At 41.1% G+C, this 21195-nt stretch overlaps 1 protein-coding gene across 1 annotated transcript in view; it reads right to left on the reverse strand.

The window, feature by feature from the left end:
- Positions 1–13393, reverse strand: part of SDC2 (syndecan 2) — a 91973-nt gene extending 78580 nt beyond the window's left edge. Inside the window, exon 1 of the mRNA XM_084751336.1 lies at positions 12853–13393. Within this exon, the coding sequence (XP_084607462.1) occupies positions 12853–12912 (60 nt within the window). The 5' untranslated portion in view covers positions 12913–13393. The remainder of the gene's footprint in view (positions 1–12852) is intronic.
- Between the last annotated feature and the right edge of the window lie 7802 nt (positions 13394–21195).

Genomic DNA, 21195 nt, shown 5'->3' on the forward strand with positions numbered 1-21195 from the left:
CGTGTCTGTCCAGTAACATTTATTGCTGTTTTTTAAGTTTCTAGTAAAATAAAAACCAAATCCCTTGTACACATAAAATGCCAAGAAGAAAATATTTTTCATTCAGTAAGCAAAAAGATTTTAACTCAATGAATACTAAACACATCTGTAAAAAGTTTACGGTATGGAGTTTGTTCGAACCCTCTGGGTTTTCTGTGTCTATTTGTACCTCAAGGCATGAAACAACAAAAGTAGTCTGGTAAAGATGCACAAGAGTAGTTAATGCTCAGAGGAGAGAAACAGCAAACACCAGGAGGCAAATCACAAATGTTCCCTTAATATTTATTAAACCCACAGCAGTGTTTGGAGTAAATCTTATTAACGGAATACACAGAGTTCTGGCAAATAAATTTTCAGTTCATTTACATCAGATGTGTCTACAATCCTTATTTTTATTAAAAGGACAATAAGCATTCAGTTGAAAAGCATGGAAATGGCGTGTTATTTGACTATTATTATTACTTTTCTATCACTGTAGATGTCAAAACTCTTTCTTTAAGGCATTCTACAGTATATGCTAAAGGACTTGAGCTGCATATGTCTAATTTAACTATTTACCTCATTCCTGCAGAATAATGCCTTTAGTTTTAGAAATCATTTCTATTCTTTTGTGCTCCAAGTCAGGTCTAAAAAAACATATTAAAGGAAACAAAAGCTTCAGAAGGAGATGGTAAGTGAGTTCAAAACATTATTTTTATAAAACGTATTATTTGGCTATAAGCTTATATGCATCTCTAGGAATTAAGACATTTAACTCATTTTGGGTATTTGAGAAAAACATTTCCGAAAGTAAACTAATATATCTACACTTAGATTCAAACTTACTAATCACTAAAGCACATGATGCAAAGTTCAAAAACACATCAACAGAGCCAGTGAATAAACTTGTCCCCATAGAGCCATAATCTCCAAGTGTTCCAAACTCGAAGCTGCAGAGAGACAGCAACATCCTTTGTCTACCTGAGGCCCCACACCAAGTTCTCTACTTCTGTCTCCGGCCAGCTGTGTAAGCTTGAGGTATAGCTCACTCTGTGCTAAGCCAGTGTCAGTGAACAGGCCTAGACACAAAGGGTGACGACACCTGGACTCTGCTCATGATGGTGCCTCAGGATTGGGAGGCCAAAGCAAATGGCTGTGTGTCCCACCCATTTCATTGACTAAAGTCAGGCTTGACAGCACAGGGAAGTTACAATAGGAAGTCAGACACAGGCAATGGATGGTGACAGTGGGAGCTAGGACCCATCCCACGGTATTCCCTCCAGCCTCTCAAGTAAGTGTCTTTTCTTGCATCTTTGGAAAGCCTTCCTTTTTCTACCGTAGTCCATGGGTTTCAGGTGATGAATTGTCCATATCTGGGTGCAAGCTTGGTGCATATAAGTCAGGCCAAGTAAGAGTCAACAAGAAGCCAATCTGGGATGTTTTTCTGGAGCGGAAGACAGAGCTGGTGGAGAAAGGGGGTCTTTCTCTGCTGCAACAGCTAAGGACAGGCTGTTACCTCAGACATGCCATACCCAGTCTTGCTGTAGCCAGGGGATTGCTCTCTCCTGGTCATCAATATCCAAAAAGGTTCCCTGTCTCTTCATGTGTGAGCAGTCATATGGCCTTGGGTATGGAGACTGCATCCATTCTGGACATGTGGTTGGAATCCAGCCAATGGGGTTATGAGGAAAATGATGTGGCCCTTTTGACTATTTCCTAGCTGGAAAATTCTAAGAGCGACTCTGTGAAGTTAGAGAGAACGAGCCACCCTGGAGTTACTCGCAAAAGCTGTACGAGAACCAAGGGGAACTTTCTCATCAGTCTTTGAGTTTTAAAGACAAATAAATCTACTTTAGCCACCGTATTTGAGGATCTTTTCTTAATAGCTTAGTTGTCAATTTCTTTCCAGCCAGAAAGTGATGCTAACAAAGGGAACTTTAGCTCAGAGGTAGATCAAACCTGATTTCTTGGTGCCACCACACCTGAACCCAGCTTTTCGCTTCCTTCCATTATGTTCCAAGAAGTTCCTTGGCATCAGGCCACTTTAAAGTGGGTTTATGTTACGTGCTCCTGCCAGGGTCTTACGCAGTCACTCATTTCACAGTGGCTGGCAGACTGCCACTGGGGCACTCTTGGTCCTTCTAAGCAAAAGCTATGAAGCTGCCCTCTGCTTCCTCCTGGTTGCCTCCCCCAAGTAACTGCCAGGCATAAGCCAAAGCAGCTGTTCTGCCTCCTCACAAAAGTGGTAAATTAAAGGCATTCTAGAGCTTGACTTCTATAAAGGAAACTCGTTATTTCTATAAAGCAGTTTTCCACAAACTCTAATGTGCTTATGAGTCACTAAAAATCTTGTTTAAATGCAAACTGCAATTGAGTAAGTCTCAGTGGGGTTCCAGATTCTGGATTTCTAACAAGCCCTCAGATGATGCGCCCACTTGCTAGTCTATGCCACATTTTGGTTAGTAGGGTCCAAAAGCACTGGCCTCCAAATCTGAGTGCTGCAATCTCTCAGGCAGCTGCAAATGTTGAAACCAGTATCTAGGTCCTACAGCTATGACCTCTCAGTACTGCCCATGCTGTCAGCAAAGAAAGCCAAGGGTCAACTGTTCTATAGTGCTAGCTTGCAACAGAAACCTCCAGCGGAATTTTTTGGTTTTTTAAATCTCAGCACACAGCACCTTTCTAGCCACATGACTATATTTAGACCAATGAGAAGTAAAGAGAATGATGTGTGCATGTGTATGGAGGCATAAATGTGCATTTCATACAAGTTCCTGGTTGAAACTGATGCTGGCCCACATATACTGGGAGCCGCACAGCTATACAGTAATTACATCACACTAATGCTTTGGGATGTTTACCTACCCATTGGGATACAATAGAGTGGACGGGAGAGGGAAATCCCATTTCCACTCACTTGGCTTCTAACATTAAGCTACACTTGTGCTTGATACTTTTTGAAGGCACATTTAACCCTATCCTCACCAAAAACTAAGCAATAATATTATTAGCAGCTTTCTCTGAACACTCTTCTCATCTCTACTATAGGACAGATACATGTGGAGAAGCAGTTTCTAAATGGTCAGTGTTTTAGTGCTATCCTGAAGAACAAATTTTTAAAAGCTTATAGAAATCCAAAGCTTTTGAATTTTTATGAAAGGTCTTTCTTTCTTCCTGCTTCAGTTAACGATATCCCTCTTTTATTTAAGAGATGGAAATTGTGGTTTTTAGGGTTGAAGACTCAGGGGTTCCAGGTCTGCCTCTGCTTCATTGTGAATCGATTTCTTACAGTGCCCTTTTCATCTGGGCCTCACAGTCATAAAACTAGACTTCTCTCTGTCTATTGAATGCTGGCATGACAAGCATGAGCCACCAACCTCCAAATATGATACTGTGTATCACAAGTTGACAAGATTACACTATAGTAAAACCCTCAATATGCAGATGAGAAGCCCAGTGAGGTTAAAACACTCCCTTTCCAACAAAACAAAACAAAAAACAAAACTAAACAACAACAACAATAAAAACTGCCATAAAAGGAAGAGGAAAAAGGAAAGGGCGAACTCATACTCTCCCTCTTGTGTTCTTACCTCATCAGTGGCACCATCATCCCAACACCCCACCTTCACCCCCATCTCTCAAAGCATAGACCAGTCTTGTCTGATGAATGCATTTTATGAGCCATCCATTTCAACCATCATTAGCACCAAGACTACAAACTGCATGCAGATAGTCTTCTAAAGATTTGACTGTCTGTGACTGCTAACCATGACAGCATCTCAGGGAGGTGGCCACTGTGACTAAGAACCTTCTTACAGATGTGAACACTGAGGTGTAAATAAGTTACGTGACTTCCCCACATCACAATCAGAAAGCAGCAAACCTAGAACTTAATATCCCACTGAAGCTTGGGAGTCCGGTGCAGTGGCAAGGCCCAGACAAAATCTCCAAAACCACAAACAAATAGATTTTAGTGAAGTCTGTCCCTTAGCTGCCCTGCTATCAAAGGGACACATGTAGACAGAACCCATCAAAGCAAAATACTACAGGTTGGTAAACAACTCTGAATTCCAGTGTGCAAAAGAATTAGGCTAGTCAGGGTAAATCAAGGAGCTAGCACTTTGTTATTCCATCCTGCACACACATTAGATGAAATAAAATTAGAAACACTGAAACATTCACTACACTCCTGAGAGATTATAGTATAACAACAGGACTTTGCTGTAAGCCGGAAAAACTGAAGCTCTCACTTGAGGACAGAGTGTATAGACTACAGCCTTGGCAAATAACCTTGCAAGGCAGTTAGGAGACAGTCACAAATAACGAGTGAAAAGTACAGATCACAATCCGAACTCCAACGCAGGAGGGCACAGACAGTCCTCTTTAATATTATTGCCCTTCAATAAATTCATTTTTAAAAATCATCTCATAAACAACTTCTCTGAAAATGGCTAGAACAATGCACTTACATGATGCAATAATTTAGGAAAGCAGTCTTCAAGGGGACACTGTTAAAATATTAATCTATTTCCAATGCTGGCAAAAAGAACATAGCAAAGGGAGGAGGGAGCAGGAAGATACATGGGAGATGTAATGTGAATAAAGTATAAAAACAAAAACAAAAGAAAAGAACACAGCAAAGAATCATTTTTACCTCGGCCATGGGCATGCTGGGCTCACCTGCTGCACACTGCTGACATATTTTTAGTGTAAAAACCTGAGAAACGCTCTTTATCTCCCTACCTCCAATAGCAGCCTTTTCCCCATCAGAAAAATTCAGTGCTAACTCACAAGGGTTTTGCATCTCCCATGGAGTCTTATCTCCAGGAAGCTTTAATCTCCATAATATTCCTAACATTTGCAAACCAACTTGATTTCAGTCCCTGATCCTTCTTGTTCTACCAAATCCCTGAGCTCTTGCAACTTCTTCCCACAACTAGCTAGAAGGCTGGAGTACATATTTTGCTAGAAATGAGTAAGTTAGCTAAATATCAACTATTATTCATGTGACACAAAGCACATGAGCCACATTGATGCCATGTATTGCACATAACACATGCTCTGTTCATGATTCAGTTCTTCATGTGTGTCAAAACAGTAACACAAGGGACCAGAAAAGGAATGCTTGATGAAAAAAAAATACTAGGTAACATAGATTAAACTATGGCACCTTGGTTAAGCTGCTAAACCTCCCTCAATGCTCTCAACGTGTCACTTTCTAAATGTCAAATCAGGGGCCTGTGAGATAGCTCAGTAGGAAAAAAAAAGAGTTGCAGCCAAGTCTGACATCCTGAGTTTTATCCTTAGAACTTATATGGTAAAATGAGACAAACAGCTCCTAAAAGTGACCTTCTGACCTCCACACACATGCCAGGGATGAACATGCTTTCTCTCCCCCCCCCCTCTCTCACGCGCACACACACACACACACACACACACACACACACACACACACACGCACACACACAAATAAATTAAAATGTAATGTTAAAACAAAACACAGCTGGATGTCATAACAGATGCTGATAATATCACTAAGGGGGCTGAGGAAGGAAGACCACAAAGTTACAGGACAACATGGACTACATAATAAGACTCCACCTCAAAACAAAACAAAACAAAACAAAAATTCATCAATTATCTTTTTTAAATTAACTATTCCAGCTCCAATATCCACTAGGTGTTCCAAGGATTGAAAAGGAAGACTCCAAGAGAGTACAATAAGAATCATCGTAATGCTACTAAGTTCTTGATCTAAGCTGGCCACCTACAAGGGACATTTTGACATTAGAAGCCTAAAGCATACACTACATGGAAAATGTGACTTGACTAAAGCACAAAGCCTCTTTCTTCTCTCATGTAAGCAACAACATACTCTAGGGAATTCTAAACAATTTCTTGCTCTTGTGCTTTCTTTGTATTTTACTCTCCTGAAGTCTTTCTTTGGAGATCAGACAGAAGAAAAGACTAAGGCCAACAGCACAATTCTGAGGTTTTCCTCCATCATTTGGCATCCTGGTGAAGGCTTTGCTTTCCTTTGGAAGTGGTCCTTCTTTCCGGATTGTAGCTTTCTGGCAGTTCAGATTCTAGAAATATCCGACTGGACTTAGACAAAAAGACACATACTTTACATGCCATGTCTGTTATGCATAGATCCAGTTCATCTTCCCCTCTCCTAGGTAACTGAATGTGGATTAGAGTAGACTCAAAGTAACCCCCAAGTGATCATTTGTTTTTAGTTTGAAAAGCCAGGTGGGAGCTGTGCCCTTGGTAGACATATACTGATATACATTAAGTATTAACAATCGATTAAACATAAAACTTAATCCAATAGCTAACCAAAATAATTACAAAATCTAACCAAATATAATATAAGCAAAGCAAAATATGTCTCTTAGATACATGATGTCAGAAGTCGGATATACATTTTTAATACATCGGTGAACTTAGTTCAGTTGGTGTTTACAACTTAAGAATCCAGTGTTGGCTTTCTTTTAGCATTTTACAATTATAATATCAAGAGTTACTCTTGGCTTTCCTGTCTTGATGAAATTTGTTGTGTAAGATTTCTGTGTGCTTTAAGTGTTAAATCAAGTAACACAGTGATGATGAGGAGGAAAAGCAAAAATACAACTCAGCAGCACACCCTGGTCAAATCAACAAATAACTGCTCCTGTATTTGTGACAATGTATGCCACAAGATGTAAGTGATAAATGCAAACACATCCACACGTATTTGTATATATACATTTTATGAACTTTTATCAGAGACTATTTCAGAATCACAAAGTTTAAAGCAAAATAAAACAAACATGCTTAAAATGCCAACACTTTATGTCAGATATTAAAGCTAATCTTCAAAGGAACAAAATACTAAAGCTAAATATTAAAGCCAATCTTCAAAGTATCAAAACAGCAAATATTATAAGCTTCAGTTTTACATAGAGAAACAAGTTTAGAAGTGCTTAGAAACGTCTCTGGATCATGTGACTTTTAAATAGTGACACCAAAACTAAACTGTGATTTACAGAACTCCAAAGCCTGAACATGATCTCTTGCATTCATCCGAATTCAGGGGAAGCAGGGGGTGGGGGTGACACTGGAAATGCACAAACTGCAATTCCATGTGAGCTAAAACCTATGTGTTACAGCCCCGCCTTTGTTGGACTTTCACACACCTGTTACCCATGCAATATTGTTGCCTAACAACTTCATAAACAGTGCTTTGGCTTCCTAAACATGTCAAGTGAATTAAGTCATTGGCACAGATGTATGAACCCCAATATAGTAACCCTCTTACCAGAATTTAAGATACAGTGTAAAAAACGTTTCCATATGCTTGTATAAGATAGTTTTCTGCCTCTATTGAGATGACCATACTATTATCTCCCCTTGAAGTGCTAATAACAGCACTGCTTTTCTGATGTCAAGGCATCCCTTGAATAGATCTTATATGGGCTCATATTGTTCTTTTAATAAAAACTGTAGATGCATTCAGCATGGCAACACATATTTAAAATTATGACATCAGTGGTGAGTGAAACTGACCTATAATTTGTTTTCCTGTACTTCTCTGACTCTGACATAGCATCTTACAATGTCATTCCACTCCATCAACTTACCACGATGATACATTAGCTTATAGGAATAGGGGAAACCACTACATGCTGGGTCATGAGCATCCAGAGTAATGTAACTAATCCTAGTACATGGTGAACACTATGTTCAAGTTAACACATTATTGCTAGCTATCACAAATGACTTATGTTTCTGTAATGTGAGAGAATTGTTTGCTTCAATAACAAACTCAGGAATATTTTACTTTAAACACATTTACAAAATAAGCACATATAACTTTCATTGTTAATTTAAAACTCAAGAATTATTTGGCAATGGTTTAATTACTTATTAAGCATATTAATCTAACATTTCCACACCCAATACCCTGAAAGAAGACAGAGAGGCCTTATGCCTCTGAATGTCTGGTTGTTCTCTCAATCCATCTGAAGAACGCAGGAGCAAGCGTGAATGTGCACTGGTAACATCCTAGGGCTTTGCATCTGTGTCCTGTTCATGTTTTTCACTATTTTGTCATGGCAATGAAGATGAGATAGGAAGCACACCATGCTGCAAACCAAAAGGTGCCCAGCAATCCATGTCTGCCAAGCCCTCCAGCACCCACGCTTAAAGTTTCAAGGTCAAGAGGGGTTGGCCAGGTCCTGGCTCCTACCTGAGCTCAGGGCTGTGCAGAACAGAGTTACAGACAGTACCCTTTCCCTCACATGGCTCCAATCTTGATGAGAGAGACACAGGAGGATAAGAGATCTTAAAGAACACTTCATGTGGTATCTGTATTTCACAGTCAAGAACGCAGGCCCAGACCAAGGAAGAAAGAAAACCACCCAGTGCCTTCTGCCATTCACAGGTGTTCTTACGGCACCCCCAAAACAATCAATTTCCATGTCATAAAATCATTTGAGGAGTCCAATTCACTCATACAAATGCACTTTTAAGTGGCATGCGTTTGTGGGAGCTCTGGCATAATGAATGGACAACAACAAAGCACCATCACGGGAACCCAGGCCTGATGGCTTCCCAAGGCTAAACCATTTATGCACTTGCCCAGCCACAGCTGAGAAGTCTGGAAGGGATACCGGGCAGTCCATAATTATGGGGTAACCTCTGATTCCCAGGGGTGGCTGACTCATTACAACCATCAGAGATGCTTTGTAAGAGATACACATTACCCCACCACACACACTCACCGAGGCTCTGCCTTCCTAAGTTTGAGATAAGCTTCTGAGATTTGTGTTTTTATGTCCTTCCAATGACCTTGTCGTTTTGTCCTTCCTATTTACTGTAACATAAGAAGAGGAAGTTGAACTGGAACAAACATGAAAGGCTACTGAGGCTTGGGTTTAATGCACAGAATTCTAAAGGAAGAATGCTGAAAAGTCATCTGTGTCTAAGGAAAGACTACAACAGTGACCAGGAAGGAGTAATTACGATGTGGTACTAGCATGGAGCAGCTTACAACTCTGGCCAAGGCATGCAGACTCCAAGTCATGATAAGGTAGTTTTGGGGCCACCATTGCCCAGATAAGGAGCTAATGACTGAACTGACCAACTCTAGGCAAAGAGTGGTAACTATACAGCCGTTAAGTAGACAGAGGATTTGCAGGCTTGCTGAATGAATGCATCAAGGATTCCTTCAAAACCCCAATCAAGGAGACTAGAATTAAAATGATGTGGCAGCCTAAAGAGTTAAAAACCAGATGACTTTGTTTTCAGTAAAGGCTTCTTCTTCATGCTGTGGGCTTTCTTCTGAGACTTTACTTTGGCTCCTACTCCATAAAACAATGAGATGACTTTGAGGTACTGGAATGTACTGTTGGCACAGGTATGAATAGCAGGCCTTCTTTCTGCCTTGGGAAGGACAGAATGATGGGCAAGATCTTGTAGTTTAGCTTTCTGGCAGCGGAGAAAAGGACAGCTTGGTGAGAACGTCTAGTCAGAGACATTGCTCCCAGGACCTGCTGGATCACAGCCAGCTGACACACCAATGGCACGATGGCTTGACTAGACTCCTTGTAAATCTTAATGACAGGCTGACTGGGCTCGCTATGGCCAGGTCAGCCTCAGTACATACAATCCCAAGAAGATTGCAAGCTACCTATGATCAGGTCTGGGGGTGTTTCTGGAGGCTTGAAAATACGTTTGGCTTTTTTGGAAAAACTAGCTGACTTTTTAAAATTCTTTCTCAATTAATGATTATCCAAGGTGCCATTTGGGTAATCATGTTACACCGTCCACCGTTAAGCTGCTCTTTGGGTGGCAGACAACACCAAAACAAGGCATACTACTTTGATTTGAACATCACATAATGCATACATGAATAATTTTTTAAACGAAAAGAAAAAGGCATAGCAGATCTCATAAGCAGGAGTTGAAAGGCAAACTCACATTCCTTCTTGAACACCCATCTTCTGGGCTTTCCTTCTTAAATGACAACTCTCTACCGCTAATATTGGACTGAGAGATAAAGAGCCTTTGTTTCTCTCAAACTCTCCAGCACAAGTAATTTGCCCCATTAGAACTGACAAAATACATTTAAAGAAAGACTGCTAAGAGCTATAGTGTTTCAGCTTTAATTTCCTTTCTGCTACAAACTTTCCACAGCCTGGCTTTCATAATGCCCTTTGAGGTACTGCATAGCTCCAAATGACTTAACAGTTTCTTTTAATTTACAGACATCTAAGCCTGTTTATAAAATTCCACCAGCTCAAAACGCTTCCTTCCCTTAAACATATTTCCAGTTCGAATTATATGTTTATAGCAGTCTGCACTGTATTATTTCTAAAGATAAACAGTCATGTAAAAAAATTGGACAGAAAACCTAGCAGCATGCCACTGCTGCCCCACACAGTTGGCCTTTTCCTTTACCATCCTTCGGGCAGTGAAAGTCCTCAGCTGCCAGTGGAAAGCATGAACTGGTCACTAGGGCTAGGCTTCCCTGCTGGCTCTGTTTCCCCAAGAAGGGGGCCCCTGGTTCCTTTCCCCAGTTTTGAAACTTAGTGCCTGTGAAACTTTTCTCTACTCTAGCTAAGTATAAAACTAACAAATTCACTAGCTGCAGGTATTTTTTCTTGATAAAAGAGTCTTTGAGCTCAGACAATCAGTACTTTTAAATACTAGGACACCACAGAAGTTTCCCAATTAAAATACAAAGGGCTGGAAATAATGATCTGTAACAGCTAAACTTTTAAAAATCATGTCCTTCAAGTCTGGGTATGCATATGCTGCTTTAGGTGAAACAAACAGAGACAGGAAAAGGATGTAAATGGGCTGTCAACCAGTCTGGGTTTTGAAACAGCTTTTACTGAGAAAGACTGACTCGCTGCCCAACAAAGGCTCTATGTAGGATTCTCAAGTTGACATTTCAAAAATATTTAATCACCCTTTCAATGATAGTTTAGGGGCTCAAAATAAAACCTTCCCACTAAAGCTGCTCGCTTGGAAAACATTCAATTCTGGTTTGAACTAAGAAAATGGTAGAGCCCCAAAAATAAGAGATTTCAGGGGATATCTTGCAGGGAAAGGAGACAAGCCCATTTCAGGTAAAACAAACAACAACTATAAACCCCACCATTCCTTAAGGGCTTATCAAGGCCCTACATAAACTCCAAAGGACTTTTCTTCCTAGTAAATCGCTGAACCAGATTCTGCAAAGAAAAGGTCCCCCGACTCTGCATAGCTTTACTGGGATCCTCTCTGGGAAAGCATTTAATTAAGCTGTTCCTTTGCCTTATTTTTTTTTTAAAGTAAACACAGAATAGCTCCCTTTTGGTTTACAGCAAGCCAAAGTTCAGAGATAGCTAGGAAAGATTACTAATTCCAATGGATTAAACATCATTTGCCAGGGAGAAATGCTGGCACATCTCAGAGTTGTATTTTTACACCTCAACATCTCAAAACATTCACCTATCCTATATAGTTTCCAATTCTATTTTCCACAATCTAGAACAATGTACAGCGAGCGACCTGCTGAACCACACAGCAGCGCCCCCACCCCCATCACAAATGCCCATGTCCTGCTGGATGCCAGTTTCCCAATCACCTAAAATCGTCAAAAGGGAGAGCCTCCCAAACCCAACTAAAGATCAACAGCGTCTTCGAAGGGACCTTTCCACTAACTCGAAGTGGACACATTACTAGCACTCCCTACTTGAGGAAGCAGCCTGGGGCTGGATGTGAGCAGAAGGTGTTTGTGTTTCCCCCTGCCAAAGCAGAGCAGCAGTAGCCCACGTAGGGGCCGCGGAACTATTGCGAGCCTGGGAGGCAGTTACCATTAGAGGGCGTTCATTGGGCAACTCGGAAAAACAAATTCCAACAACAGAAGAAACACAGTCATGAGGAGAAAATCAAGTTCCCAGCGCCTCCGAGAGGGGAGGATGCTGGTACTGGAAGAAGACAGTCTCGCTGGAATTGGAGACTCACACAGTCATGAGGGTGGCAGGAAAGAAGTCTTCATCTCCCCAAAGCCGGAGGATCTGAGGCCATGGCAATGTCATAAGCACCTTCACCTTTCCATTTTCCAACATTCGAGTGTCACTGGTACAAAGATTTCCTCTCTTAGAGGCCCTGGCCTCGCTCCACGAGAAGGGTTCGTGGAAGATGCCGGAGTCTATGCCGGAAAAGCGCCACACGGATGCCAGCTACACCATCAACTGCGACTTCACATAGTGTGGGAGCTTTGCCACAGCAACAGGGGGCATTAAACAAATGAACTTTTGGAAACTTTCCTTTCCCGATACTCTCGGGTTTCTTTAACATGGGCTCTGTCTCCTTAAACTTGCCTTCAATCGTGTCAAAAGCCTGGAGTGGGGATTTGGTGTCTAGAGGAACATATTCTCCCCCAAAGTTTCCAAATCACCCCCGGGGGCTTGTCGGGCACACAGAGCTTGCAGAATCCCTTCCTTGCCTTTAGCAGTGCTCTAATAACCCGCAACTCTTAGCCCCCTTTCCTTCCTGGACCACACCACAAAATCCCCCAAGGGCGTAAAGTTGGGAGTGACTTTAGGGGCCTTTGAGGTCACCAAACTGCAATTCTTGTGCTCTTGTCCCCGAAGACATGGGGTAATTCCCTGTAGCTGCTCAATTCTGATAGAGGGAAAAGGAAGGTGTGGAAAAGCAAGCTCATTTGTCCCAGCAGATCCTAGGCAGCCCCACATCTAGGGGTGGAGGATCCCCCAGGTGGCGCTCCCCAGTTACCCTCTGGCTCCTCTCATAGCCTGGGCACCCAGAACAGCACTCGTCCCCGCTCGGCCCACTCACCGTCTCTGCGGACACACAGGCCATCAAGCCCAAGGTGAGCAGGATCCACGCTCGCTGCATATTCCTCGGGGACCTAGCTCGCAACCCGGATGAAAGGAAGCCCAGCGCACGGCCTAGAGAGATAGGAGCTGAGCCACGCTCGGCTCGCGGTCGGATTCCCGGCTCTAGCTGTCTCCTCGGGCTCCTGCCTTAGCTTTCGCGCTGCGCCTCCGGAACGCGGCGTCCTCTCACTTGTTGGCTTCTGCGCTCCCAACCTGGAGTTGCTGCTTTGCGAGGCTGCTTTCCTGGTCTGGTCCAACTCGGCGTTGGGCTTTCACTCTGCGGACTTGGTGCTTGGGTCCCGGTGCAGTCTGATTTGAAGCAAGCAGTCAAAGGGTTGAAACGAAGCTGCTGCTGAAGTTTGGACTGCGGAGCGGCGGGAACGCGCTATCCGCGCGGCCGAAGCTCCGGGAGTATCTGGAGTACAGAGCTCTGCAGCTGGGTTAGTGGCTTGGCTACAGCGCCCCTCCTTCCGCGCGCCTCCGCCTCCCGATCCTCCCTCGACCCCTCCCCTCTTGGCGTCCTCTCCCTAGTCCTGCTCTGCCTCAGCCTCCTCCGCCCCCACTCCCCAGCCCCCTTCCTAGCCTGCAGCTTGGGGGTTCCTCTAGGCAACTAGGGGAAAGGAGGCTGCTGTGATTCCAGGATAAACCCGGGAGAAAGTCTTACAGGATTACACAGCGATTGGCAGCTTCCAGAGCCAGTAGGAGCCCGCGGTTCCACGCTGTGGCTGCCCCAGGAACGTGCCTCTGCAAACCCTAGTGCTCTTTCATTTTCTCGCCATCCCTTTCCCCTTCTCAACGCCCTCACCTCTCTCCGCCACCTTTCTGTCCCCCTCCCCACTATTCTCATTTCCTTCGCTTTAATTTTCCGAGGAAAAATCGGTGAAGGGCTGATGGTCACACTGAGCCTTTTCTAACTTGTGAGGATTGGGTAACTAGAAAGAAAGAATGATGATAGTCGGAAAAAAAATGAGAAACTTTATAGATTCCCTTCAAGCAATTAAAGTGCCGACGGATCACTAGATCATGAAGACTGAAGTTCAGAAAAAAATGAAAATAATTGTAACAAATTCGTGTTACGATTACCCTCTGACTCCCCGCTCCCCGCCCCCCCCCAAAAAAAAACTAGAGGAAGGAGGATCAGAAAACACAATTCCAAAGTTCGGTGTCTTTAAATGTAAAAACAAACAAACAAATCACATTTCCTGCCGCTCACACTTTGTGCCTAGCCGACCCCACCACCCCCAGGCATCTAGGCTAATTTTGGAAGCAACAAATAGTGATGAAAAATTAGAGATTCTATATAAGAGCAGAAAAAAGAAAAGTTCAGAGAAGATAGTCTTTTCTGGCTTTAAGAAAACAACAAATATATATTTATTTCCTATATGGAGGAAACTGATCTGAAAGCATAAATGCTGTGTGGTGCTACAGAGCAGGTAGATACACAGAGCAGGCAAGCACACAGAGCAGGCAGGCACACAGAGCAGGCAGGCACAGACCCTATTCATTTCTACCGTTTCCCTTTTTGATTTAGGGACTGAATAAATTATGGCTTTCCCCCTCCTATAGTATCCATTCGTGGAGGCCAGAAACTTTTCAGTCTTGGTAACTACTTTATTATTTAGGATACATTAAAAATACACAATAACTATATTGTAGGTAAATACTACTCCAAAGCTTAAGTCATACCATATAAAAGCCCTTTTAAAACACAAACACACACGCGAGCGTGCACACACACACACACACACACACACACACACACGATACAGACCAAACTGTGATCACATTTTAAGTGACTATTACAATGTCTTAGTGATACATCACTGTTGTTATATCAAAGGAAAAAATAGCAGGAGAATCATAACCCTAAGTTAAGAGATCAACTTTGGCTCAGCTAACTACCTACCAACTTCCTAGTGCTTATGAGCAGCCGGAAAGGAGAAGTGGGGAAATAGAAGAGTAAGCAGTGAGAGTAGCTTCTGAAAGATTCAACTAAGGACATATTTGTAAGGTCAGCACTTGGTGGTGGAAAAACACCATTAGAAGTGAAAGGTCCTAAATTTTTACAAGAAAATTAACACTGTATTAAAGCTCTTAAATCAAGAGACAGAAGAGATGGTGTTGTATAAAACTTACTCCAAGATTGCAACATCGCATCCTGCAAGAAGCCTCTTAAGCAGGAAAGTAAACTACACAAAAATAGCTTCAGGAAATCCCTGAAACTGATCAGATTCACTAGGTCTCCCCCAACTAAAGAAAGCAAGAAAAATTGAGAGTCCCCAACAGGAGAGTGGGAGGGAGACCGAATGGCAGAGAGAGGATGGGGGGGGCTCCCTATAGGTGTGCACTATGCCTCAGGTTCCCAGCTTTGTGAGCTGTCATCCATGCTGTGGTGGATTCTAGTGATGCTTTTGTGTAATTTCTGCTCCCAGAAGTAACCCCTTCACATGCATGTTCTTGTAAGTAACACCAGTAAAACAATTTTAGTTCACCAAATTGGAGCTTAGTGGTATTTATACCTTGATCTGCCATGGGTTCCCTATCTGGGGTGACTAGACATGTGTGTTATGTTTATCTGGGAAGGTTTTTTTTGTGTGTTTTATTTTTCTGTTTGTGTGTGTGTGTGTGTGTGTGTGTGTGTGTGTGTGTGTGTGTGTGTGTTTGGTTTTTTTTTTTTCCACAACTTCAGATGTTGGGAACATACACCTCTCTCACAGAGGTGTGTTTCTCAGTGCTCACATTGGCTGGTAACTGCAGATCCAGGGATCTGAAGCCTCTGGCCACTACAGCTACATGCATGTAACACAGACGCAGACACATAAAAATGAAATGAACTGTTCAAATCTAGAAGTCATCACCTCTTTCTCCACAAAGGACACAGTTTACTTTTCACACCTGAGACTAGGTCACACACCCACACCTCCACTGTCCCCAACAATTAGCATTTGGAAACTTCAATGGGGCTACAATTTGGTGAGAATCTAGATAAAGACCTTAAATAATAACAGACATGGAGAACTTGGAATAAAAATATATATAAAAAGCAATTTCTACACTGAGGAAAACTGGATTATGCATTCATTTATTGGTTTTTACAGTTTACTGTTGTTTCTCAAGCATCTACCTAACAAGAAGCTCTGACTAAGTTTGTACATAAAGCAATAAAAATTAATAAGCAGCTATATTTAAGGAAGGGATGTATCTGTCAGCTTCCCTGATGACAAACTCCAAAGCACTTGGCTTATTGGACTCTCAGTGACTTATATTTGAATAAAATAACACAAAATTGAGCCATTATCTCATAAGGGAATTGGTATCATTTTGATAGTCACTATAAAGTACATGAAAATAATTATTCATGATTTGTGTTCAAAAGCATTGACCAGTAAGGGTGGCGGGGTGTAATCTGTGCGTATAAGCACTGGTTCCATATGAGTTAGCTGTTGATATCACCTATGCCAAGGAGCTTGGGGAAGGGTACAGCCAATGGGTGTTTATCACAAATGTGTCTAAATCTGGAAATAATAAAGGCATAGTTATACATTCACTAAGTGAATTTTTTTGTAAAAAAGAAAAAAAAGATAGAAACTAAAATTCAGTTAAATTTTGTGAAATACAGTTGATACAGAAAAGATTGTTGCGACTAGACTAGCAATCATTCTGAATATGTTCTGATGCCCTCCAACTCACAGACATCTTAACTAATGTCTTCCAAGTGGCTTTAATTGTATCATCTCAGAAGAAAATATGTAAAATGAGGGCCAGTGATACAGTTCAGTATGTCCTGTCCATTGCTGTCAATCCTAACTGCCTGAGTTCTATTCCTGGAACCCATATGATGGAAAAAGAGAATCAATTCCCAAAGGTTGTTCTCTGACTATTACATGTGTGCCATAGCATCACACATGTACACATAAATGTGTTTAAAATTGAGAATTAAAAAGCATACGAAACAAGTTAAATCTAGAGAGTAGGCAAGAAAATGAAAAAATTAAAGAGAACTGGATTAATTTTTTAATTCACATATTTTATGTTATATCAATGTATTTTGTCTGCATGCAGAATGTATGTATGTGTGACATGTGCCGGCACTGCCCAAGGAGGTCAGAAGACGTCATCACAACCACTGGTACTGGAATCACTAATGATTATGAGTCACCAAGTGGATTCTAGGAACTGAACTGGGATCTTCTGCAAGAGCAGCAAGGTGTCTTAACTGCTGAGCCATCTCCCCAGCCCAAGAACCAGATAAAATTTTTAAAAAAGAAATAAATGCCACTGAAGATAAAGTGTTTCACCTAAGCTGGCACATTAGACTCTGTCGCTGATATATCTAATGTCAATTAGGGCCTTGGACAACCAGGTGCTTCATTCTAAGATGAGCTGTCACTTATGTGAAGCTGCAAAAGCCAAGAGATATCACTTAGCAGCGCTTGGGTGTTCTTCCTTTTACTGTTCCATGGAATGCTGCCATGGGTCTAGGCTAGGAATCAATTTGCAGGAATCAACCTGGAAAGTGATAGAACATGAAAGAAAGGAAACTCAGCTAACTATTAATAACTAACTGCTAATAATGGCAGGTGAACTGAGAATGTGACAAAAATCTGCAGGCAATCTAAATAAAATATATTTTTAGCATCAAACTTTTCACTGTTTGTTGTCATCCATCAACCCCTTTCCAGGGAAGTTGGATGGTTTCAGTTCTACATAATTGACATGGTGCTGATGTTTAACAAAACTCATGTTTCCATTACTAATAAACAGATAAGAAAGACAAGGAACTGTAAAATACATAAACTATCCCTTGAATAGGATAAGAAATGTAACATTTGCATCTGCTACCATGGTACAGTACAGTTCTTATAAGACAATCAGCAAACATGTACGGCCATCTTGCTAGGCACTATTCAGATAGAGAGTTGTTAGAGTATTTGTTTTTAATCTGTTTAATTGGGTTCTTATACCTCTATCTCTCTTCCAACACTTATCCACCCTAATCCCTTCTAAAGCCAAAACACTAGGTAGGAGAGAAAGAAGGTTAAAGGGGAGAGGGAGCATAGACCTCTATAGACTGCTTCCTGCTGAATCAGGAAGTAGTTCCTGGAGAACAGGCCAACGTTTGTCATCAGGATTTACAGCAATCCAGCAATCCAGTGATAGCCAATGCAGCAGCAGCAGCAGGAGCAGCAACAGGGGGAGCAGAAGCCATCACAGGCCCTCTTGGGTCTCTCCCATTTATACCCTCTCAAGAGTTCCCACAAATAAAATATCTTCAGGTAGCACAAATCCCACCTCTGCCAGATTACAAGACATATTATAGTTAGCTGCTGTGGACAATCTGAAGCAGCCCCATATCCTACACCTAGGATTAAAACAAAAGTATATTCATATAGCATATCTGGGTTTTTAAACCAAAATTCTCAACACAATGCATTTTCTTAAACCATTAAAAATTACATGTTTAGAGTAAAAGGTGGTGGGGCATGGCAACATACATGTGTAATCTCAGCAGTGATTAGTCTAATGCAAGAGGATTGCAAGTTCAAGGCCAGCCTTGGCTACAAACTAAGATTTTATCTCAGAAGAAAACAAAAAGTAGGAAGAAAAACAAAACAAAACAAAAAACCCATAAAGTCATTTTGTACAAATGTTTGGCAATGTGCACACATTGTTGAATGATGAAATCAAGCTAATTAGATATCTTTTGTTTGTGATGAAAGGAACTTAAATTTTGTTCTTTTAGCTATTTTCAAAAATGGTTACAGTAGAAGTCTTACATTTATTCCTCTTGTCTAACTGAAATTTTTAATCATTTGGCTGACCTTTATTGTAGCTGCTGGTAAGCACTGCTGTATACTCTGCCTCTATGCATTGAATTTTTATAGATTCCACATATCAATTAAGTCATGTAGCATGTGGCTTTCTGTGCCTGTCTTTTTCACTTAACAGAAGGCCCTCCAGGTTCAAGTACATTATCACAAATAATGAGATTCCCCTCTTCTTAAGGCTAAATAGAGTCCCATTATTTATGCTACTGCATTTCTTTATCCAGCCAGATCCACTTCTTCCATTAGAATCTTCAAGATACCTTTGATTCCTTAAGTAAAATTCCTCTTTCTTTATTAAAAGCTATTAGAAGAGTGTTTCTTCAGAGGAAGAGTTGCTCAGGGGGAGAGGGCATGTTGGGGGAGGGACTGGGAGGCATGGAGGGAGGGGATAGTGCCTTTGGGGTGTATTATATGACAGAAGAATGAAATTTTAAAAAGAAGAAGAGTGTTTCTTCTGTTGCCAACTAATAATATCAAAAAAGATATTAAAATGAGACAGAACTATAACTACCTTATCTTCAATCCAGGCTAGCAGACACTCTTGTCATTTGTTGATCAATGAGACATATATAGTTCCAGAAAAGGCTTTGTAAAGACAGATTTCTGTGACAGTTACTAGGTTCCAATCAGTTCGTATCAGCAAAAGTTATATGAACCGGGGCAAGTTCTAAGGCAAAAGAGGTAATAATTATTGAATTGCCTTAGGAGAAATGTTTTATTATAGAGTTAATTATCTCAGATACATCCCTCTCCAAAAAAGAAAGAAGGAAAAAGAAAATAAATACACTGGACGTGGTGGTGCATGCCTTTAATGCTTTAATCCTAGCACTCAGGAGGCAAAGGCATGTGGATAGCTGTGAGTTCCAGGCAAGCCTCGTCTACAAAATAAGTCCAGGACAGTCAAGGCTACACAGAGAAACCCTGTCTTGAAAAACAAGAACCACATACATACATACATACATACATACATACATACATACATACATAGAAATTCTTCAAATGAAATAGTGTTAATACTATGAACAAATACATAAAAACTGCAGTTGGTCATTACTTCATTGAAGTTTTTCTCTAAGAGATCTAGGATGTAAAGTTCTCAAATGTTCACATGTGAAAGTGCTACCTAACAATGAACTGAGTGACAGGTTCAATAATCATTCCTGAAAAATTATTGGGTGAACCAAAATGTCAAGGAGCTAGACAGAGCAGTTTGTTTACTGCTTGATATGACAGGATATGTCTTTCAGAGATTAAGCTGTGATTTAAGCAAAAGACAGAGGTTTAAATGCTGTTTCCACAGCTTGCATTATTATTGTTGTTGTTGTTGCTATTGTTATTATTATTACTGTGTGTGTGTGTGTGTGTGTGTGTGTGTATGCAAACACGCATGAGCTCCTGCATGCTCCAACCTTCTCCAGGATCAAATGTCCTCATCTATCCTTTGATACTCTAGGAGATAATGATTTGTCTAGGCTGGTAGCTAGCCACACCAGCTATCTTTAATCTCTGTCCCCTAGATTTTTGGCTGCAGATATATGTGTGGCTACCCTTAACTTTTTCCGTAGGATCTGAGATTCAAAGTCAGGCCCTCACACTTGTGCTTTTATCCACTGAGTCACCATCGCAGATCTCATTTCCACTTCTTCATTCATAAAAACTTGATACTTGAGCAGGTTATTAAATTTAAGCTTCTATCTCTTCCTCTGTAGATTGGCTATGTTTGAGTTAAGGTAAGGAGTATATGCACAAATAATACAAAATACTTAGCAAGTTACTTGACACATGGTGAATGTTCTATAACTGCTAGTAGTGTGTTATTACAATGTGTGTCCATTGTCATAAATGTCAATCAGGTTATTATTTTCTCTGGTTGGAAGAACCTATCATTTAACCTCTCTTTGCAATCAATTTCTGAGTGCCCCGTAAGCATCTGTTTGTAGGCATCCCCATTAGCAAATCTTTAAATTCCTACTGTGAATCACACACCTACAAAAAGCCTTCCATGACACCCTTGGATTAAAAAGAAGACTTTCAAAAATTAATAATCGCCCATTAAGTAAAAGAATATTTGAGTCATTGTGAAATTTTCTCTTAAAAAGTTGTTCTGTGTAGTTAAAAGTACAGACCACTGGATGGCATAAGGAGCGAATAAGAAATAGAAGTATACTTCATCATATCATTTACAGAAAGTACCACGACAAGCTGAAAATGAAATAAATCCTTGGAGAAATACCTTAAAAGTTCAAAGCAGCAATCTCTGAAATAGAGGTATGAAAATCAAATCAATTAAAAGTTACCTCCTTCACATTACAAGGTAGTGATGTAGCAGGTCTATAATAGAAGCCACTTGGGGAGATTGAGGCAGGAGATTCACAAGTTCAAGTCCAGCCTGAGCTAACTAATGAGACCCTGTTTGAAACAAAAGGTTAAAATAAGACTAGGAATGAGTATAACAACTATAGAATGGCACTTGG

The sequence above is a fragment of the Acomys minous genome, assembly GCF_964271855.1.
Source record: "Acomys minous genome assembly, chromosome: 12".
Classification (NCBI taxonomy): Eukaryota; Metazoa; Chordata; class Mammalia; order Rodentia; family Muridae; genus Acomys; species Acomys minous.